Genomic DNA, 24355 nt, shown 5'->3' with positions numbered 1-24355 from the left:
ATACTCCATCAGAATGAATCCACTGTCTAGAAACCATGAAGTTTTCTATCTTCATGTTAGAGACTTACAGTTCATAAAAAATGTAGTTCTATAAAAGATACGGTTCTAAGTGGAACTATTCTAGACTAATGTTTAAAAATCAGATCACTTTACATTTCAGGCATACAAGCTGAAGAACTGTTCATATATCCCAAAACTTCTGTGAAATTGTCCAAATGCATTTATTATATACACAGAAAAGATACATAGTAAAATACTATTGTTTACATATGCCACCAGCACATGTCATCTTCTCTCCTCTCCCTCCAAGCTATTTTCAAATTGATATATAAAAAAATCCTCATTAACCACTAATCTTGTGCTTATAAGAACCCGTAGGACTTCTGTGAAAAGCAAATATGAAAGCTTTGCTAAAAGAAATACAAAATCCTGTTGATCTTCTAGGACAAGAACTCGAAAGACAATTACACAGAACAATTACATGAAAAGCCCTTTGCAGACAATTCTCTACACGAGCAAGATAAAGTGACAAGGCAATCTAAAAAAACTCCATAAAGAATCCACAAGTTTTAAAGCAGCATGCTTACAGTGCTGTCAAATACACAGCCTGCATCAGCACAAAGTCTGGAGGAGGCTGTTGCTCCTGGGATGCCAAATCATCCATTTGCACTTAAACACTTTTGATTATAACCTTCATTTGTCCTGGGTCTTTGGCTGAGATTAAAATGTAATTGCAGCTGAAAAGAAGGAAAGCAAAACCCAATTTTTATTTCAAACAATTAATATATGTTAAATAAAATATGTTGTGGTTGTTTGCCTTTCAGTTGCGCTCTTAGGATGCCAAACACCAAGAAATCAATTGTTAGCACATCCCTATCAGAAGGCAGTACCAGTTTTTTTACTGGAGCCTGACTTTCAGGAAAAAACAGTAGAGAATTTGATGGGTTTGCATTTATTGTAGAAAATACTTTCAGAATATAAGTTATTCATAAGCTGATAATCACAGGTAACATGGAAACCACCTGAAGCATCTTCTAAGAATATTCTACAGCTATTCATGAAAGATTTATTTGCCAGGCTTTTGGTTCAGAGTATTTCAACCTACGAAAGAGAACTTGAAAAGATTTTTTTAAGTGAAAAATGTACCACTTAATCATTATTAAAATAAATACCTGTGTTGTTTGGTTGGTTTATTGTGGGTTGATTTGTTTGTTTGTTTAAAATTCAATGATTCATTACCTTATATAATTTTTACTGTACTTTTTGTGTATTTCTCTGTAACACTGACATCTATGGCACACATGTAAAGTCATCGGCTGCAACACTAACCACAATCTTGTTTCTTTTCCATTTTTCATGAGCAGTGATGCATTTCTCCAAGTGCCATGGTTTGAAATTTTTACTTGCTACCTCTGATCAAAGGGACCTCAGTCAGCACTGAATTACACAGCAGAGAGGAACATGGAGGTAAAAAAATTAATTCCCTCCCCTATTCAGGCTAAACAAATCCACAACTGTCTTGAATCATGCCATATCAGCTACAATTAGAGACCTCAAACTAGATATAAACTTGAGCAATTTTTCAAAGTGGAAGTGTCTTGCTTTGGTATATAAACAAAAAGATCACATAAAGCCTCAATACTGTGAATGATGTTTCCTTTTTACTCCATAAACATCCTAAACGTTGTAATAAATATATTTTGCATATGTTCAGTCAGTCAGGTGGATACTTGAGTTCCATCACAGTAGGATGAGCCAGAAAAAATACCCAGTTATGCATTAGCTACCTTTTCTGTCTTTTCTTTAAAGTTGGAAATTCATATTCAATAACTACTATGACAATATGGAAGCTGCAAAATCAAGTGCTTAAGTCAGAAATACCCACAGTTGTTCTAACAACATTAACATTACTTAATGCAAAGTATTTATATTCTCCTTTCTCTCATTCAAACTTGGATCACAAAAAGCTTATCAGAACTGTCCTACAAGTATCAGGAAGGAATGACAATTACTCTCTATCAATAATAATCAATATCAATAATTTCTCTGATGATCTTCAACTGCTCTGGTAGGAGTAAGAAGGAACTTCCTCTCATTCCCCCAAGGAGGCACTTAATGAGCTACATGGCTTGGTCAGCTCCACTTGCCTCCCTGCCTGTTTTGTCAGGTGAGAAAAGGTGTCACCAAGTAGAAAGGACAGAGGCAACTGAAGCAGGACTAAATTCCATAGTCTACAAAAGAAAGTCCTTGCCCCTGTTAATTTGTTGAATGACTGCTCATGGAAAAATATAAATAGCTGCCAAACTGACCAAAATACTGACACTTAGATGCCCATCTTTCCCCAGTGGTGGAGGAGAAGCCAAGGACTATCACACTTGGCCGTACACAGGCATAGGTACCAACTATATGGATTTCTATATGAAAATGAAACCTACAAGTGGCTGCACTATGTCAGACTAAGGCCAGTTTTAGCCCTGTTTTCCCTGGTGACTGGGAAATGTTTCTAAACTCAGAGACTTCACGTGTGTGGGAGAATCCACATTTTTGATCCTTGACCCTCACATCTTTTCCTTTGGCTTGTTCTCTTCTCCCATTTTTCATTTGTGTTTCACCACACCCCTTCCTTTCACCAGGCCAGCTGTGGGATGCCTGGGAAAGAATAAACACTGGGAAAAACATATACAATACCTGCTTGAAGTATTTCTTCAGTCTCTAACCACCTACTGCCCAATGACTTCTAGAGTCAAATGTGATTTCTGGAATTAGTCTTGATGGTGTGAAATACAGAGGCTGCACAACAAGGTCAAATTGCAGCTCCAATCCTGTACCTTCAGTACTGACTCACTCACTGATTAGTGTTTCACAGCCTCATAATTGCACTATTGATATTTTCAAACACTCATGTCTTATTTATTTTTTTGCATTTGTACCTATTACAACTGTTTAAATGACAACAGGTCACTTCTTTTCTACAGTAAGTAAAAATTACATCATCATTTGCAGAAAATCGGTGGCATTGTTATTTTGCCTCTTAAAAGCATTAAAAGGTTTCCACTCAGTAAGACAAGAAGATGTCAAGAAAATTACCTTCTTCCTCCACTCCTCATTAGTATACAAGCAGAATAAGGGCAGGCAACAAATAATAAAATTTAATAAGAGCAGTGTCTAATCCATTCCTTTATTTGTGTAGAAGGGTCATGTTGCCCTAATGCTGCTGACTGATAAATCAGGATTGGGGATGAAGAGCACAAGTTCACTTGGGTCTGTGACAAAATAAATACTATTTTCACTTGGGTCTGTGACAAAATAAATACTATTTTCCTAGGCTGGATCATCTTTGCTAAATAACTATTACATAAACCCAACGTTGTCTGCTGCCCTGCAATACAGGGTAGATTGACAGGAAAGTGACTACTAGTTAAAAAAAAAGAAGGAATTCTTATCTGAAGAGAGAGGCTTGCATAATTTACTGTGTTGAAACAAATGCAGTAAGTAAGGCACAAGAAATTTAGGATCAGAAAAAATAACATTTTGGGTTTTATTTACATTTGAAATAGGCATTCTGTAGTTCCTATGTATTGGTATATCAGAGAACATTGTCTCAAAACACTGCCTCTGTAAATCATCATCATTCCCAATAAAATGCCAGAAAACAAGCAGCATGGCAAGGACTGGGGAAGGTAGGAGGAAGATGTATGATGACACCTGAGGAACATGGATGAGCAAGCATTCCGAAAAAGAAACAGCAGTTGCCTTTCCTTCTGAAATTGCGTAATGTTCTGTAGAACTAGACAGTTGATTTCTTTTCCCAAAAATGTTCATAGTAGGAGTACCACACACAGCTAATGCAACAGTCTCCCAAGGAAGCCTATCTGTGCTGTTCAAAGCTGGTACAATAATTATAGCTGTAAACAGCAGTTACTCATTTAAAACACTATTATGACATGATGATATGCAAGCTCAACATGCTAGGATTCCAAAACCAAGTTGTTAGAAGATGACTCCTGTAAATTGAGTCATTCTGAATGTATGTAAGCTTCTCCTGATAATGCTAAAAATTACCACAACATTGCCTTGTTCGCTGGTGGTGTGACTTTGGGGGACATAACCTTGGTTTACACACAGTTCACGAAAGCCATAATTTTCTGGGCATTAAAGGGAGATTCCACTAGTTCCACTCCAGGCATTATTTCAATTTTGTGAAAAGCTTGATTTCTACACTTTTTTTTACATCCTTTTTTTCCCCTTTGACACCACCAAACTTTCAGTGGCAGTTTTTTTCTAGGTATGGAAAACCTGCCCTAGCCAAAGCTCAAAGTCTTGCTCACAGCTCCTGAAGAGAGATTTGGCATCCTGTGTAAGGGCATGGCACTGTACCAGCAACAGAAACACATCAAGGAGATGAGAATTCAGATTTAAAAACCCAAGGCTGCTTGCTGGGGAATTGCCTAAGGAAGACGAAGTTCCAAGGGTCTTGCTACAGTCTGGAGCCTGATGCTCAGGGAAGTCTGCAGTGCTGAACTCCCCCAGCTGTGAGAGTGGGGAGGAAGTGTGGTGAGAGAGCCTATGAGCACTATGAGATGAAGAGAAAGGGACTCGGTGTCAGCTGAGGGTCTTGGTTTTATGATGAAGACAGATGCCCACACAATGCAACACTGAGGCTAGACAATACAAGTAATGTCTAATAATCCTGAAATTAATAAACAAATAATGGGGGAAAAAAACTTAAAAAATTCTCTTTCTGCTTTTCATATGCCAGCTTTCAAAGAGGCAATTTTCTTTATTGTAGCCAAAGTCAGAGGAATTAACTTTTTTAAGAAAATGTTAATAGAAAACTTCAAGCTACAAATCTCCTGCTGCAGCTTCACAGAAAGCTATTTGTTAACTCCTAGGAGGTTCCTGATTTTGTACCATACTGAGCAGATGAAGTGAAAAAAAAAAAAAGAACAGGTCAGAGGTGGATACAGACTCTCTCAATTAGGAAGAAAAAATAAGCAAACAAACTAGCAATGAACAGGCTAAGCAAGAAAAAATGTAAACAGAACAAGCAACTGTAACACCAAACCCAGTCATTTACTGCCTCTCTACTTAAGGCCTTTGGCAAGTATTAGAGATAAAGCAGTACATTTTCTCAGTGCTGAAACTGGTAATCTCAGAGGAGACAAATTAAAGGTCCTGCCAGCCAGGTTGATAAGAATCAGCTGAAGAGAGGAAAAGGTACTCTTGAGGTTAGAAGTCCCATCAATACTAACATTATCTAAGGCCTGCAGCACTGCCAGGTCTTGTGGCATTTCCAACACATTTTCTAAAATGAACAGCAAATAAAGTTCTTTCCCAACAGGGTAGAAATCTAACATGTAGGCTATCTCATGCCTTCCCATATGACGATAAAAGTCCACTTCTATAACTTTTCTTGCCACACCAAGATTATGATTTCTGGGTTTGCCCACAACCTGCATGAGTAGGACAATATGCTGTAGCATAGATACACGCTGTTCCTGCATCACCACCGCTATTGGCAAGATGCTGGGGCAGGAAAAGCCTGACAGCTCAGGAAGAGCACAAAATGAGTTTTGCTAGACTGTTTCCAGACTCAAGTACACAGAAAGTTCAGGTCCACCAACTGCACTAGTGCCTCCAGTGTTTTGAAGCTGCCGTTACCAAAGCCAAAGATAAATTACTACACACAATCTTGGAAGAGCTGATCTTGCCTTTGCTTTAATTGTTTTCCCCAAAAAGAATTATTTTCGTGGTCAAAAAGAAGAAAGTTTTAACTAAATATCCCTGGTAGAAGCTGTGTAACAGCAGCATAGAACAGAGGGAAAAAAAAAAGGCAGGCAGGAGAAAGAGGGAAATAAAGCCTGAGTGTAACAGTACTGGATCAGACTAAAGGTCTGCTTTGCTCATCATCATGACTCCAGTAAAGAGGTCACAAGCAGACATCTATGAAGAAACCTAAGGACACTGCAGCTATGTATGTTTATCCTACTGGGTGTGCATCCCAGTGTCCATCTGGCTTTGGGGCTTGGGGTCTCTCAAATCAGATGTCCTCTTGATCTTAGTTCTCTTAGGTGGATTTTGGTTGATGAGAAGGTCAACATAACCCAGAAATGTGAGCTCACAGCCCAGAAAGTCAATTGTATTCTGAGCTGTATCAAAAGAGGAGTGGCCATCAGGTCAAGGGAAGCGACTCTGTCCCTCTCACCTCTCCTGAAACCCCATGTGAAATAGTGCTTCCACCTTTGGGATCTCCAGCATAAGAAGGACACAGTCCTGTTGGACAGGTCGAGAGAAGGGCCACAAAGGTGATCAGAGGTGGTGGAGTACCTCTCCTATGAGCACAGGCTGAGAGAGCTGGGGTTGTTTGGCCAGGAGAAAAGGTTCCAGGGTGACCTTAGAGGGGTCCTTCCAGTACCTAAAGGGGACTACAGGAGAGAGACTTCTGACAAGGAAATGTAACAATAGGACAAGGGACAAAGGCTTCTCAAAAGAAAAAAAGGGCTGGATTAGATTATATATTAGGAAGAAATTCTTTACTGTGAGGATGGCGAGACACTGGAAGAGGCTGCACAGAAAAGTTGTGGATGCCCCATCCATGGAAGTCTTTCAGGCCAGGCTGGATGGGGCCCTGAGCAGACTGGTCTAGTGGAAGATATCCCTAAGCCCATGGCAGGGTGGCTGGAACCAGATGGTCTTGAAAGCCTTTAAGGCAACCCAAACTATTGTATCATTCTACAATCTTTCATATCCCTTTGCTCTCCTCTAAGGTCATGTTAGCCTTAAGCAAATACCACCTTTATGTCCACATTTTCTGTCAAGGAATTCAATTACATTCTGAGTGCAGAACCACCTCATTTTATTTACTTTGAAACTGACTCCTGCAAGCCTTACATCTGTTACATGTCAGTCTTGTACTGGCCAAGACAGAAGACATTTGATTTTCCTCTGCCCCCTTGATTCATCATTCAAGGCTCTGAATTTGCAATACTACAGAAATCTGAACCCATCAAATGTGATCATGCTGGTAAGTGGGTAAACTGCAATAATCAGCAAAATACCTCATAGAAAACAAGCACAATTTGTGAAGTCAAGATCTGCAATGCCCAGCACGGCTAAGATTCCTGGCATTCCTCAAGAGTCACACGGAAAACCAAGATCACTGGTATAAGCCAAAAGTACATTTCTGTTTAGTTTACTACTTCTACAAGTTAGATGTGAACATCATAGAAGGACAAAATACACTCTTGGGATTAACTCCCATTGTTTTGTATCAGGTTCTGTTCTCAGGTGAGAAACTGTATTACAATAAGAACATTATTTTGCTCAGACATACATGTTAGACTACTCATACAACATACTGAAATAGCCAGACTTTAAGGACACCACGGATATTTATGCAAATTCTCAAAAAATTTAACTCCAGCTGGTGCTGACCTGCATTAAATCTGTATCTTTTTGTAATTCTACCACTGCACCTTCCCTGTTCTTCCACAATATTTATTATAACCAGCACCATAGGCCTTGACTACATATTCCTTAAAGCAGGAATCATTGCTTCCTTGTGTGTTTCAACAGCTACCAGTGGAGACTCACAATGATTACAGCTCCTGGAAAGCAACTGGGAAGCTTGTATTTTAAGTTGTGTTGTATTTATCTGCCAACAAACCCAGTTACATTTCCAAGACAAAAACTGTTTCTGTGCCTTGAAAATGGCAGAATCCACACCTAAATTATCCTCAACACTGAGTTGTAAGCTAGTATTCAAATTAAAAGTTACTGTTTTATTCCTCCAGACAATAATTTTTCAGTTAAGAGTTTCACTTTTTAAGTTTAGTTAATATATATTAACTGCTTGAAAGAGGATAAAATCAAATGTGCATTTAGCAGCTTTATACCATCCCATGTTATACCATAAGAAATCTCTGCCTTTAACAAAAAATTGCTGATTTTATCACATGGAGTTTAGTTATTATCATCACTCTTACTATGAATTTCAAATATTCCAACATATATATAATCAACATGTGAATCCTTTTATTTTACTACAATATCAAGAAATTAAGGAAGTGGTATCTACAAACAGTTTGAGTGTTGTATATTTGTGTCTGCAGTCATACTCATACACTCACAATTGGTAAAATTTTAACACTAAATTCACTCTATATTGTCTGTCTACATGCTCAAAAGCTTGGGCAACACTATATACTCAGCTGCTGCCCATGCAGCTTCCATATAATACACTCCCACAAGGACAGCACCTAATTGCATTTGCTCTTACATGAGAATGCATTTCTTTACTGTATCATTCTCAGCAGACTACACAGGCTCAGAGCAGCAGCTTCTGAGTATTTTTACTGGGGGGGGAGCAGGTAACACTTTATACTGGCACAAATGCTCGATTTTCACAGCTTCTGTCACCACTGACAGCACTTTCAGGTAGGTGCAAGCAATGCCATAAACAAACAAGAGCCACATACACATATTTGGGTTTAAATCGCTTGCTCATCCTCATATAGGACCAAGCAAAGCCAATCCTCATTTCTTTTTTCCTTCAGCTTAGTGTGTCATTTGCTATGCTCCTTTCACTTTTAGCATAAATCAGCCTTCAGGCACTAAACAACACTAGTTGAATCACCAAGCACTGTTTATAACAAGCTCTAAATAAATAGGATTTCTGTATGGAAAAACTGATTTAAAATGATAAAATGCAAAAGGAACTCAAATTTAGTTTAAGGAAACTTTTCTCACATGTGTGTCTTGATTCCTGAGTATTTTGACTGTAAACTTCATTTGAGATATCATGGATACTAAAGATTTTACATGGGCTCAACCAACACGGACACTTCATAGAAGAAAAATCCATGAGATCCTGTTAAGTAAAACACCACCACTCTGGCTCTGGAACTCCCTGAGCTGTGAATCATTAAAGGCTGGAAGAAGCTGAACAGGTTGCCCAGAGAGGAGGTGGATGCTCAGTTCTGTAAAGATTAAAAGTTAGGTTGGACAGGAGTCTGAGCAACCTGTTTTACGTGAAGATGCCCCTGCTCATTGCAGGGGTGTTGGACTAGGTGAGCTTGAAAGGTCCTTTTCAAACCAAGCTGTTCTATGATTCTATGAGAAGTGTCTTGGGGAGATATCATTCGGCACAGGTGTTACACTCATCTCAAAGTATCTGCTGCTGATCACCACTGAGGACAGGACACCAGCCAGATGACCTCTGGTCTGATCCAGTATCACCCACAGTCTCTCTCAAACAGCATCATGCAGAGTCACAACACTACCATGGCTTTTCTAGGTGGTTTACAGCTATCCTAACAATAAATGTGATTAAAATTGTCAAGGATTTATGACACAAGCTCTAAAGTTTGACAGCACCTTACCAATGTAAAAGTTTTTTAAGGATGTAAATCAAATGGTTTCTGAATGTCATATCTCTTTTACTTTCTTTACTTACTAATAAACCTTACATATTTTTATTACAGTAATACCCCAAAGGATATTGTTATGACAACATCCTAAATAAATACATAAAACATCATCATCTTTGCCTCTGAAGTACTTGAGGCAGGCCGAGAAACAGTAGATTAACAGAAAAGTTGAGTACTACATAACCTGAATTACTTGAGAGGTAGTTTGGAAAAGGTCATCTGAGTTCCACAATGATTTTGAGAAAAAAGTGAATAAACAAATAGTGTAACTGACGGCTGAGAGTCCTCCTTGGTAAGAAGGTTGGTAAGGTCCTTAGTAAGGACCCTTGCCCCAGGGCAACCTACTACCATCACTGAGAGAGTTAAACCATAACCAGTTTGATTCCATGAAATGGGTTTAGAACTCATCTTGTCAGCATATTTAAACAGCTCTCACCATACAGTAATTCATTCTTCTGGCCGAAGCAAAAACACAAACAACTAAGCACGTGGGCATCTTACACAACATTGGCAGAACAAGGAGGAGGCACCCAGAGTGAAGAGCAAACAATTCAACCATTCAAACACAAACCAAAACAAAATAAATCACAAAAGCCAAGCAAACCCAAGAGTGTGTCCTTACAACTAAAATAACAACTAAATGGAAGTATCAAAAATCTGATTCATTTTAGCAGTTAAAATCTCCATACCTGATTTACACGAGACACTGCACAGCAGTGAATCTCAGTTTTCAAGTGGTATAAGATACCAATCTCTAGGAAGTAGCCCTTCTTATCTTAAAACTGCACCATGATTCACACAGAATTAGAGTGAACAGGTTTTACCAATTAATTGAGAAGAATTGCAAGCTATAAAACACACCCTGGATTCCATGCAAGCCTGCAGACTATAACATTCCTAACACCAGTCTTCTGACATGCTTAGGCCAGTGTAATGGAAGGAATCCCCATTTTACAAAAATTTCCCTGCTACAGAAAACACAAACCAAACCCTACTTCTGGCCAGACACAAACTATATACTTTTCACAATATTTGATGCTGAAATGCAATTCAAAGTCAGACATGAGAAAAAGCAGACGTCTCCACGTTTAAGTGTCCAAAAAGTACTTTCAAGAGGATATTTTAAACACCCACTAGCACTAGACTTATGTTTAGGAAATGCTTTTAAGAAAAGTAGGAATTTGAAACTCTTTCACATGAGCCATCTCCTATCTGTGCCATTACCACTTAACAAGTGCCACTCCAATCCCAGTACTATTTAACCCATGCGCATCAGAGATAATCCTATTTTTAATGGACTATTTTTATGACTGCTTAGTTTATGGAACTGCAATCAAATAACAAAAGATGCAGAAATGCATTACAAATCTTCCAACCAGAAGAAAAGAATTCAAACTAAAATGTAGGCAAGCAATAAATTGAAACAACAACAACCAAAAAAAAAAAAATTGAAAAATAAATTAAAAAATCTAGAACAACATAGCAAAGAACATTACATTTCTAAACCTCTGCCTCATCATTTTAGTCCCCTTCTCTTAAATAAAAAATAATAATTTAAACTTTCTGGCACAGCAGATAAAGTTTATGAAGATATTTTTTAATGTTGTGATACTCTACAAAATATAACAAAAAAGACACTTTTTTGTTTAATCTACCAATTTCTTAAGAAGCAAACCTCAAAATCTGCAGTAATAATGTACTCACCAGCACTGCCACTCTCTGATTTTTCTTCTGATTGGTTTTCTGGAAAAAAAATAAACAGAAAAGTAATCATGTTTCTGTGTTGATTATTTGAAATTACATCTAATAACTGGGTTGCAAAGTAAATAATGATACATGATGATAAAATCACCAGGTTTGATTAATATTTATAAATATACCTTCTGAGGAATAATTTGTTACCGGGAGCAACAAAAAAAAAAATTCCTTTAGTGCCCAAACTCACAACTTAAATGAGAGAATTCTATTGCACCTATGACTGAGCTCTGTGAGAACAAAGTTACACATTTATATAAAATTAATAGTAGGATTATGTTCAAGCAATGTACATTATTCATTTATCTCACTGGTCAGTCTAGACAAATGAATATTTTTATATATTACAAAAATAATCAGGGTTCTGCAAAAGAATTTTCTTAATTGGTATTAGGTAAATTTTTGACCTTGATCAACCTCTTTTTTACCCTTTCTACAGGCCATGGAAGAATTTATTTCTTCAAGCTTTTTCCTCTCTGATTATTTGTCCTCAATTGGTACTACAGTCCATTAGTATTTTTTTGTCAAGTATTTGTACTTGTCAAGTATAACAAATACATATAATCAGAAAAATCTCCTGTTCCATATAGCAGAGAATCGTAAGTATGTATGAAACAGACACAGTTTTGCAAAGCGACTTGCTAAAAAAATTATCACTCTGGTGAATGGCAGAGTCAGATCCAGAAACAGCTTTCTGCAAGAAATTCCAATCCCTCATTTCAAGGAATGGCTGGCAGTAGATTTATTGTGGTAACCTGAATTGTAACCCCTACTAAGTCCTACAAGATTAAACCCCTCCATTAATTTGTCAGCATTATATTTGACAGTTCCTCCTATATTTCTCCTTTTTATGCATCCTTTGATGCAGAGAACAAAAAGAACGTTTTCACTTCCCTAGAACACAGCTAGAAATAGTAAAACATACTTGTCCTTTGCTTTCAACTGAGACAAGTTACAGCTGTCATTACAGGCTATTTACTTACAGGCAAGAGTGAATTACTGCTCTAACTCAGAGAGTAATTTTTGAGTTCAGTTAGGTTGATAATTTCTGCCATTTACAGGCTGGGTATTAAAAAAACTGAAAATACAAAATATTTTAGAAGGCCTTTTTCTTGCCACTGATTTTTGCTGGCTTTGAAGGCTTCTGTCCCTCTTTTCTCATTGAGATGGCTTGAGAGCCTGAGGACTAAATACAAGCATAAAAACCAGTATCTTACAGCTCCTTCTTTCTTTACACCAGGTGCCTGTCATTAGTCTTAGCAGCTGAAGGCACTTCTATCAGAAACAGTCATAATATGGCCCCTTCCCAGCCATGAGTATCCACCAAGTGAGTAAAGACCCCTACCAACTTTCAGACATACATCCAGGATAGCCTGTTTGCAGAAAACCAAGTATTTTCTTGTTGACTTTACTTTTTGTGCATATTTGGCACATTTACAGTATGGCAGAAAACAAATGCCCAACCAATACCCTGATTCAGTTGTAGCTCAGTGAAGGAAACATTCAGTACACATGCAAGAAGCAGAGAGGACAAAATGAAGAACATACAAACATATGAACACCTGCCTGAAGCGAGAAGTGAGATGCAACTGGACTTTAAGCTACTCAATTTCAACTCAGTTTCAATGGAAGACCAGAGCTACCTCACCAAAACTATTGCCAAAGACCTCACACTTGAACATTACTAAGAGCATCTCTGATTCAAATAGCATTAAAGGTACTTCATGTCTACAGGGAAAGTGTGTGTGTGTATCTGCCCTCAACAGCAAAGACAAAAAACGAGGCAAAATTCAAATCTTGCAAAAAAGTGCCATTTTTCTTCCTCATCATTAGACAACTCTGTTTTGTTATGATTAGGTCATAAATTCTGCTTTAAAAATCTTCTCAGCATTAATATAATGAAGAAGGTAAAGGAAGTTGTACTATGTCTACTTAGTATATTTCATTAATGCAGACTACAGCTGCTCAGCCTCCTCTACAACATGCAAGAGTTGATAAACATCACTGATAAACATCAACAGATTGGGGGTTTTTTGTTGTTAGTGGGTTTTTTGCTGTCATTATGGTAGCCGGTGGTGGTAGGGTGTTGGCTTGTTATACATACATCAGTGAGACTGAAAGCAAAAGGGATTTTAAATCAATGAAGTATGCAAAAAGACTATTCCCATTACACTGAGCCCATTCTAACAGTCTGTATATTTTGTGTGTTATATCCTCAATTATTTAAATTTGTACAGGAATTAACAGTCTATAGTTTTAATAACAGAAATGAAAATAAAATTAACTATCACTGCCAGCCAGCTGAAGCTGCTTTACAGTGCTTGTCCAATCCTCTAACAAGCATATGAAGTAATTAAATAAATATAATTTCCATTTTTTTGAGATGGAGAAGGGGTATGATGTAAGCAACTGCAATTACTTTCTAAATGGACTGTATGTCTCAATAATACACACAAAATTTTGAGCCATCGAAATTAATTCTGTAATTAAACTAGCTTGAGCCACAAATTCTCCTTTTCTGATCAAGGGCTTCATCTTTATGATTTTCAAAAACATTTGGAAATTTGCATGAATGCCATAAATTTGAAAGGCTGGTGTTGCTTCTATTTCTTTTGATTTTGAGGCTGCTGATAGGTTTTCTGCTTCTGTTAACAGTCCAGAAAAGACTGAAGTACACAACAGAACAAAGAAGGAGTAGGTTAGATCCCAAAACCTTCTGGAGACTAGAATATGTGGTTAAGTGACAGCCTGAACAGAAACAATTGGAAAGTACTGTTAACATAGACAGATACACGTCAAAACTACTCATCAGGCTGCACTAAGATGGCAGAACAGGGAGGGTGTTTATTTCCTAAATAACAGTTTGATGAGAAATTTCAGAATTCAAACACTTATCTAATAGAATTGGAAACAGTATTACAAGGCATCAAGATTCTGAGCACATTGCATTTTACTGAGAATAATTAAGTGTAATTAAAGAAGTGCTTTAATGAAAGGTTTTTATTATGGCTTGTTCCCTTCACATTTCTTTAATGCTGGATATAGCTTGTATTTAAAAATACATATATACAAAATAGAGAATAAAAACCTCTGAATATTCATTTTCACTGGAATACAAACACACATTCTACGTTATATGGTACATGTGATTCATGTGCAAACTCAGAAAAGGTCTTTTCACATATGAAAAGCTGTATAGAGGAAAAAAACCCCAACAATTCAAAACAATGGGAGAATTTTCAAGGAATGTGGGAATAAAGGAGCTATTCTTGCGTATATACGCTGAGTTACGTGTATTATTGAACAAGAACACAAAAAATAATTGAGTGTCATTAATTGAATTTCTGAAGGAGAGAAGGTTCAGGAAACTGAAGAAAAACAAAATATTAAAAGCCAGCAATGTTTTGTGAAGCATGAAAGAGTGAGACAATCCATGCATGAATGCTGCTCAGAACCAAAGCTCTGGTTTGTGTTCTGTCAATGGAATTGTCTGAACATTTTTTACTTTTAGTAAGATGGAAAGATCATGAAAGAATTTAAAGATGCAAAAATAGACATTACGGCTATCCCACTTATAAAGGAGGAGTTGTGAAGACATATTCAAAATTTAAATAAAATGAATCATGTCATCCAACTTTACAGAAATATCTTATACTTTATTTGTGTCTACAGTGTAAAATCTTCTCCTCCACCCATCAGTCCTTTACAGTCTGGGATGCAATTGCCTGCCAAGGTCTGTGTTCTCACAAGTCATATTAGTAGCACATTTTTCCAAAAACCAGTTAAATAAGAAACTTTTATCATTATCTCCAACAAAGCTGCAATTTAACTTATATTAAGAACCAGCAAACCTAATCTACATGCAGGTAGAAAAATTAAGCACTGGGCAATTAAAGCAGTAAGGGAAGTAATGTATAATCATAATCAGAAAAGTTTGCAGTCAAATGTTTGACAAAAGTGTTTTCCCATTCCTTCAACCAAGAAAGAAACTGTTAAATTACAGCTTTATCTTATGCTAGAGTGTCTGCCAGTGGGAAGCTCAGAAAACAATTTTAACCAAATATACCCTATGTATCAGGCCCATGAATTGCCCCTCAATAGTTTCTAGCTATATGCACATAAGAAGAATTAATTTTGTTCAGTAAGACACATTAAAATATATGCAAAATCTTCTGCTTTTCACCCGCCAAAAAACCACAGCTATGATAGCTGATGACAAAGATAAGATAACATGACTGGAAGCACAAATAGCATTGTTGCATAGCAACTGTTGATGTACATATGGTGATGTTTATGGAACAGAATGTAGTTCATATTTAATGCAGAAATAATACCAAAACCAGACTAGACAGCAAGACCTAGACAGTAAGAGACAAGTGTGCTTTGGATCCCTCTGCAGACACGACAGGAGCCGTGCTTCCCACCAGCTCTGCTACACTCTTGCTCAGGAACACCACCACAGGCCTCAGTGATCTGCCCAGCCATGCAGCAACGCGAAGTCCTCATGTGCAACAACCTTGCAAAGGAACTAGGGAGATATTTTGTAACTACCACCTTCAGAGTACTCAGTACTATTCTCTCGGGCTATTTCAAAACACAGAAAAAGGGAAAGAAAACATAAATGGGAGAAATCTCAGAGCTAATCCAAACAGAAGATGCAGCATGTGTGAAAGCCAGTACTGGCCAGATTTTTAACAGTATCTGGGATGGGAGCCACTTTACCAGGCTTCCTATTAGCTCAGATACACACTGCAGAAGAGCAAGAAACTGCAATTCATTACATTTTGGACACAATAAATTGCACCTCAGACGAGCATACTGATGTCCCTTAACAAATATGGGACCACCAGACATGCAGACATTTACAATGAAAGAACTAAAGGATTTCTTCCAACACTACAAGTAGGAAGTTCAGTTAAGCAAGTTCAGTTAAGACAAAGCAAAACAAAATTCACAGAAAATCCATTCAGAAGACTAGAAATTATATCATGCAGAAAATATTAAATTACTTGTCAAATTTGATCTTTTTTGCTTGCTCTAAATGACCTGATGAGTCACTGTGAAGTGCTGAATTATCCAGAATATATAAACTGCCTACAGCATCTTCCAAGACCACAGCATATTTCAGAAAAGCCATCAAAAAACAGCCACTACAACATAAGGATCCCAGGGTAAAAGGACTACACAGAGAATAGATCTCAGGGCATTCAGTGTACTCAAAAAGAAGGGTAGAAGGGGGACCAAATCACAAACCCACAATCAAAAAAAACCCCACCCTGTATAATACAAACCCAACTGCTTTACACCATTTGCTCAGGTTGATTTAAGTCAGTCCTCAGTAAGGGTATTGACTGAGAACAATAGTGCAAGAAGCACTTTTTTATCCATATTTCATTTTCCTAATTCCTCAACTGCACCCTTCTAGATGACATCTGCAGTTCCATACCAGTTTAATCTTTGGCCCATGGTTCAAACTGATATATTGCTTGTGTCACATGGTACAATATTAAAAAAGAAAAGGAACAAGATGCTTCTCAGAAAAAAAACACGCTAATTATGATATGAAAACTAATACTGGTCTGTGAACCTAGGACTGAATGAATTTCAATTTCCTATTACTGCCTTACTGTAGATTGACTGATGTGCAAAGATATGTAAGTTTTTATTGAGTGTTTTTCCATGGTCAATATAGTGGGTTTTTCCATGGGGATTTTCTAGCATCTAATACAGTAGCAGCCCTTCTTTCAACTGGGACATCTGTACAGTCCACTCTTCAGACACCTGTTTTCCTACTAGCCATAATTCATTTGGAAATTTGCTGAAAATGGACATGCAGCTCGAGATATGCCTACACATTAAAGCACATGAGTGTATCTTCAGAAACATGGTACCTGTAAGGAATCTGACAGGAATTTGGAATGTTTGTGTCACGTTCATTTTTGAAAGCAAAAAACAGTCAAGCAAGAAAAGCACAATAAAGTATATTTTTGATTGTACTGTCACTGTACCAACTTAAATCCAACTGCAAAATATTTTAGCCATTTTGGATTTAAATCAGTTTCAGGAAAACTCACTGACTGCATGTTATGCTTGCTAATCTCAAACACAAACATTTTTGACAGGGTCTATGCTTATTCAGTGCTTCATCCCAATCATTTCTCATGTAACTGTCTACCCTTTGCTCCCAGTTAATACAATAATTTCTACTCAGTAAATCCACAGTCCTCAAATAACTTTTTCCAGTTGCTAGGAAATGCAAAAATTTCAATTTATTAAAAAAAAAAAATGGGCAGAGGAAAAATAAGTATTTTTATAAAATCATATTCACAACAGAGACCAATTCAAGGAGAAAAAACCAAATACTAGTTCATACAAATAACACATGGGAACACAAAAATATATTTTTTCAGTCAAAACCCTAAAGGAGAATGTACACAATGTCCTGCACTTTGTATTGCATTCCACATTCCCTCTGCTCTCCCCGGCAGACTCAGAGGTGAAATGTACATGATAACCCCTGAGAACTTAAATCAGTTACTCAATCACACCAAGTAAATGGACAGACACAAAAAAACTACAATGGTGTTATCTACACAGAAAACAACAAAACAGCCAAAATCTGACTTCCAAGTCTTCTATCTCTTACAGCACTGAGTTTATTGAAAGCAGACATACTGGAGTCATAACAACTTTAATTCTAACTTACCTACTGAAGTTTCTGTGAACACTGTTAAGGTCTGTCCTCCCACACTTTGTAGAAGAAATGGATGTTCCCTGGGTGCACTGACTGAAGCAGGCTTTCCTCCAATATCATTGATGCTTGCAAGCTCTTCATTCAAAGTAAATGACACCTAGCAGTCACAATTGCACAGTGTTACCAAACAGACTCAATTACACTGTTTCACAAGTTATGGGGAAACAAAAAGAGAGAAAACACAAGTCGTATAGCACATTCCTATTCCAAAAATAAAGGGTGATATAAGAGTCCTTCCACACTGATCTCTTGTTAAAATACAGAATTCAAAGCTTTCATGTACTTGATAAAATTTACTCAGTTTCAAAAAATTGTAAATTACTTCCTCCTGAAGTCAGAGAACAATTTGATTTTACTTATTAAAACATACAGCATAATAGGTTTCCAGCCATTGCTCAGTGTGAGTGCTGAAAAATGTTTTGCACAGCTAGATGAGTTCCAGAAAAAGTGCTGAAGTACCACAAGTGTTACTAGCCCGGGACTCCTGAATTGCAAACAGCCCAGAAGAGGTTTAACCACAGCTCCTTTGCCATGTTCACATTGTATGCTCAATACAGAAGCTAAGGAAGGAGGGACTGGATAACCAGAATCCCTAGATACAGACACAGCCAGGAACTCAAAGAGGGATACTTCACACCAGTACCACATGCTTTTCCTGTGCATCCTCCTTAGCCTTTTGTACTAACTCATCTCAAGATGTTTGAAGAGAAAGTAAACAAAGTGAGGGAACAGAGAGACCTGATGCAAGTCCCACAGGCATCTATGGGCAGAGCTACTAACAGAATTCTCTCTTCCTGATTCTGTGGTACAACACTTCACTAGAGGTATAGCAAAAAATATGTGACATTAGAAACCAGGACATTCTAAACAGTTTTTAGAACTCAAAACATAAACTTTAGCAATTACTTACCTCTGTTCTTCCTTGATTTCTGAAAAATAAAATATTTAATATTTAATAAATATATAAATATTAAAAATATTTAATAATGTAACCATAAACTAATTCCTCAAGTTCAACTTTCCTAATAAAAAAGCAAATTCAAATTCTAGTTTCGTTATTCATCTTCACTCCTGAACTGTTCAATTTTTTCTTATGCTGATGCCCAAGAATAAATGGGAAAAGTCAGCATGTGAGAACAGAAGCAGCAAAATAACAAATGTAAATAAAAGCAAATTCAGTAGTTAGTTTTCCCTAAACCTAGGAAATCAAACCTCATGTAACGAGACAGAGTGACTCCCTAGTATAATTTTGTACAACTTACATTCCTAATCACTACACAAGCAAATAATGTTCAAAGATCAGAGAAATATGCACACTGTTGGCAAGAAACAGGACTATGTCTTAGAACAGGTGCAACACATTCTTATTTTACGCAGGTAACTTCTAAGAAACGCACCCAGTAAATGTAGAGTAAAGGCTTACTTGACAATCCTTAGTTTTCCCACTTCACCTCTTCCTGAAGCTTTACTCCATTGTTGTGACAAGTATTTGGGGACCTAGAAAAAGACAACAGATTTCAAAAGCAGATTTTAAAATTCTATATAAATTGTGTATGTGTAAATACTTTAAATGGTTTTACCCTGACCAGAATAAAGTCTGAGCTAAACATATTAGACAATAGAGAGCCATCAATGGTTATGGTTGGCAGGGGCCTTAATGGACATCTAGTTCAAATCCCCTGCAATGAGTAAGGGCATCTGCAACTAGGTCAGTTTGCTCAGAGCTCCAACCTGACCTTGAATGCTTCCAGGAATGCCACACCCACAACCTGTCTGGGCAACCTGTGTCAGTGGCTCTCCACCCTCATCATAAAACATGTCCTCTTTACATCTAGTCTAAATCCACTCTCCTTTCACTTAAAACCATTACTCTTTGTCCAGCTACCATAGGCTCTACTAAAATGTCTGTCCCCATCTTTCTCATCAACCCCCTTGAGGCACTGGAAGGTCTCCCTGGAGCCTTTTCCTCTCCAGGCTGAGCAGACCCAGCTCTATCAATCAGTCTTCACAGAAGAGGTGTTCCAGGTCTCTGATCATCTTTGTGGCCTCCTTTGCACCTGCTGAAGCAAGTCCACATCTTTCATATGCTGGGGGCTCCAGAGCAAGACACAGCAATCCAGGGGGGATCTCACCAGAGTAGAGCAGAGGGACAGAATCTCCTCCCTTGACTTACTGCCCATGCTGCTTTTGTTGCAGCTCTGGACACAATTGCCTTTCTGGGCTGCAAGTGCATATTGCCAGGTCATGTCCAGCCTCTCATCTACCAGCACCCCCAAGTCCTTGTCCTCAGAGCTGCTCTCAGTCCTTTCCTCCCTCACCTTGCATTGGTACTGGAGGTTGTCCCAATGCAGGTGCAGGACCTTGTGCTTGGCTTTGTTGAACTTTATGAAGCTCATGCAAGCTCACTTCCTGAGCTGTTATACACATGCACATATACATACATATATACACATTTGTGTTAGAGAGAACAAGGAGAATCACAGCACAAAAAGAAAACCAACATAGAGTCTCAAATGAGAGAAAAATCTTAGTAACTCCAATCTCAAATACTACTATGCAATCACAAAAGGCAGAAAAAGATCAGCATCATACTCTTAAACTAAGGAGTCTTAATATTTTATTGGGTAAAATTATACTTTTAAATATTCATTAGAAATTATCATTTCTCTGGGAAAGAAAAGTCAACCAACCAATCACAGTGATAAGAAATTAAGCAATTTCTGGTGTGAAGGGAAGGAGTCTTAAGGCTTAAGAGTCTGGGAACCACAGAAATATTGAGCAGTAGACCACAGACTATTGCCACTCCTCCAATAGCAGAACAACCCTAGGCAAATCTGCCTCTCATCACTCATTCCCAGCTCTTCGCTGCATTGGGAAAAGTCTTTGTGCAGCTGGTCAGTATATGGAAAGAGCAGACTGATCTAGCTAGGAGGAGTGAGTGACTTTTGTGTTTTAGCTGTACTGATTTTATGTTTAGCAGGTGGAGCAACCAAAGCAGCTCCCCAACCCATTTTCCAGAGCAGCTGCACAAAGTAGTGATTAGTCCAGGGACAAGAGCAAGACCTGCATAAACTGAGGATTAAAAGCTGCTGCAGTGCTGCTACCTCACCTACACACTAATTCCTCTGGTTGCAAAGGCTGTAGTAACTGCAGCATTGGGTGATCTGGACTCAAAACAGACAGTAAAGGCCTCTGGCAAGCAGCACACTCCTCAGAACTTTACAGCCATATTCTTTACTGGCACAGCAATGTTTGTCCTGGCTCACACAGTCCCACAGCTACTGAAAACACCTGTGTCCCTGTGGAAAAATGTTGTGAGACACAGCCAGGAAGGAAAATAAATGCACTAAGCTATGCCTGGGGCATTTTCTGTTTCAAGCAGCAAAGTAGCACTTTGAAGCCTAATTTTTGTCTTGCATAGAGTAAAACTAAGCGAAGCTGGGGAGAAAAAGAGCCTGTTCCAATAACTTGTTGACAAAGAACAACCTCCTAACTTCCTAAAGCTTACATTAAATTAACACTCACTTTGCATTTATTAGTTTATCAGTTCTTCAAGAACTCAAGAAGATACCTTGGAACTGGTGCTTAGTTAACACCATTACACTCACGGCACCCCATAAAATACATGTAGAATAACTACAAAATCCAGATGCCTCCAACTACTCAGAAAAACTAAATGGCACTCCAGGTTCCCATGAAGTTCAGACAACTTTGGTCAAAAATACAACAAAAGCACAGCAGAAAGAAAGTCATGAATTGGCACAATCTATTGATATATATTTTTTCAGTTTTCAAAGTGGTAACTTTCTACAGTAGATTCCAGTTTTAGCTTTCTTTCTGAAGTCAAGATAATTGCTATGACATGCTCCAGCTGACTCAACAGAAATACTATTACATGTTTGCACCTAATCTCTATTCATACTGCCACCTAATAAGGTAGATGCACGTTCAGTATGAGTGGACAAGGATTGAAGGGCTCTCATGGTGTTAAAGTCACTGACTTGCTACATAATACATTCAGACTGGGAATTTAGTCAGATTAAGAGGTTTCACATCAATTATACTCCTTTCAGCTGCATGGGAAAGTCTCAAAGATTTCATTTAATCATCTTTCTGCTGGCCCACTGCAGTCAAGGGCTATACAGAGAAAGACAAAGGGTTATGAAGGGCTGTGATCAAAGGATTACTTCCAGCTATCCATAGGTACTTCAGATAAAACCAGGCGTACTCACAAACCCACATGCTAATTGCTAATGATGTAAACAATCTGGAAAGACTAAACAAAGTCTTAAATGCCATAGACATCTTGTTTTCCACCTTTATTTTAATTTTAACATCATAATTATGGTAAAGAGTCAGATTTCAAAATCTTAACAATCCTTTAAAGAACACACAGAAAACAAGAGCAACCTGTTTTTTATAGGCCAGAATTTTCACTGATCCCACAAAAGGATTTTTAAAAATACATATCCACAGAAAGAGTGACCTGTGGACAGAGTGCCTGCCCAACAGGACAAGTTTATTCTGGGATTTTTATCTGGGAAGGTAAGAACATTCTTCTCTCCAAAAAAGAAAAAATACAATTTAATCACTAGAACAAATCTGACGTACTAAGGAGCATCACTTCAAGAGCTCTTCCCACTGCTGTTCTCCTGCTACTCACATCACACAGCTGCCCAGGCTGCAGTACACAAGGCACGCTGCAGGCAGTGTAGGACACAAGGGCCCCTGCTCCACTCATCTTTCAGCTTGGGCACGGCCTCCTACCCCCTTTTGGAAGGGAACACATAAGCAGCATCTCTCTGTAACAAACTACTTCCACTTTTCTGCAAAAAATTAAATTAGCTCTTTCTCTATATAGCAAGCCATACACAGTGCATACAACAGAAACTAAGGTTGATTCCAGATTCTATGTTTCAATTTTTCTTTGAACATACAAAAAGTAATTAAATAAATGTATCATATTTCATATATCATATAGAACAATGCAGCAGATTAAATAAAAAAAAATGGACCAACACACTCAGGAATAAGAAGTTCATATTCTCATGGCTAACACTAAATGGGCTTCACTTTACCACAACTACACAACCAAATATTCTTACTATTTCTCTACCTTAGCTTTCACTGAAAACACAGAAATAAAAATCCAGTTGCTCTCTGGACTTGTACTAAAACAACTCACTCTCTTTATGGTACCTCCTTTTACTGCTCATGCTTCTAAAATACTCATCACTACATTTTTTTATTGCCTGTTAAGTAATCTCTCTGGAATACTTCCTGTGCTAGCACAATGCATGCTAAAAGGAAATCAAATAAGCCAGGTTTTTTATTCCAGCAGAACTGAATGCTCTCTCCCTCAAAGGACAAATAAATTCAGCCTTGTTGTCCTAGCCAGTGAAGATAAAAAGTACAGTTACTATGTCTCTGAGTTGGAAGTCCTACTAACAGATGTGGTTGTTTCCAAGTTCAAGTCCGAAGGAAATCAAAGGATAAAATCCTGCATACCCCATGTTATGGTCTATCAGTGTTAGTATGTTTTCAATATTTTTTACTACCATTAATATACAAGAAGACAGATATAAGTTCAGAACACATGCATGAAGGACTACATCAACGTTTACTTAGAAGAGTAATACTCCAGCTTTCCTTTCAGTCCTGTTTTCTCATTAAACACAGTGGTACCAACTGTATGTAAGAACACATGGGCCTGAAGATTCCTTGCTTCAGGAAACACCAAACTGCATCAGACTAGAGGACAAGCAAGTTCAGTGTCCTGTCTCCAAATGCAGCCAATGATAGTTACTTCAGGAGGAACATACAAAGAAAACATATCTCCCCAGCATGCTCTTCTAATTTCTAGGGTGTTTTAGCAGACATGGGACTTGGCATCATATTACTTTTTAATGTCTCAATTTAATTTTCTTGCCCGATTTTGACTAAATACGTTTGAGTTTCTGCAAAGTTTTGACACTCAGAACTTCTAACTGCAAGAAGTTACAAAATTTAACTGCACATTGTGCAAAATAGCACCTCCTTTGCATGCGCTGAGTCTCATCAATGAATGACACACCTCCAATTCTTGTGCTTGAACTGATTCTTTCCTGTTCACCTTTGCCTATTCACTACTTCCTTATCCACCCATGACATTACTCATTGCTTCAGATCTCTATCAGATTTCCAAATTAATCCTCTTGCCAGCCTAAAAGGTAACAACGTATTTATGAGTTCCCTCCACAGCCATCATTCCTTGTTGCCAAGACCATACCTGGTTCTCTCCTCTGTACTGTTCCCAGGTCCATTGTACACTTTCCACAGCAGGGGGGATGGGACCACTGAGACCACAGTACACAGAGCATTCCAGATAGAAGCAACATGATGGTACAATAATATTTTCTCTTTTGTTCTCTGTGTCTTT

The 24355-nt window shown here is 37.9% G+C and overlaps 1 protein-coding gene across 3 annotated transcripts in view; it reads right to left on the bottom strand.

Moving 5' to 3' along the window:
• The window catches only part of GTF2F2 (general transcription factor IIF subunit 2), an 84821-nt gene that overhangs the window by 58626 nt on the left and 1840 nt on the right, over positions 1–24355 (bottom strand). For all 3 annotated transcript variants that reach the window (XR_015284596.1, XR_015284597.1, XM_086881248.1), the window contains exons 2-5: positions 19361–19434; positions 18848–18866; positions 17890–18034; positions 11133–11171 (exon numbers count right to left, since the gene is read on the bottom strand). Coding sequence is in view for 1 of the 3 variants with exons in the window: in XM_086881248.1 (XP_086737374.1) it covers positions 11133–11171; positions 17890–18034; positions 18848–18866; positions 19361–19434 (277 nt within the window). In the remaining 2 variants the exon portion in view is untranslated. The remainder of the gene's footprint in view (positions 1–11132; positions 11172–17889; positions 18035–18847; positions 18867–19360; positions 19435–24355) is intronic.

This window comes from Cyanistes caeruleus, chromosome 3 (genome assembly GCF_971803275.1).
Source record: "Cyanistes caeruleus chromosome 3, bCyaCae1.hap1.1, whole genome shotgun sequence".
Taxonomy (NCBI): domain Eukaryota; kingdom Metazoa; phylum Chordata; class Aves; order Passeriformes; family Paridae; genus Cyanistes; species Cyanistes caeruleus.
The sequence above is the reverse complement of the archived record's forward strand: the minus strand, read 5'-3'. Positions and strand labels throughout refer to the sequence as shown.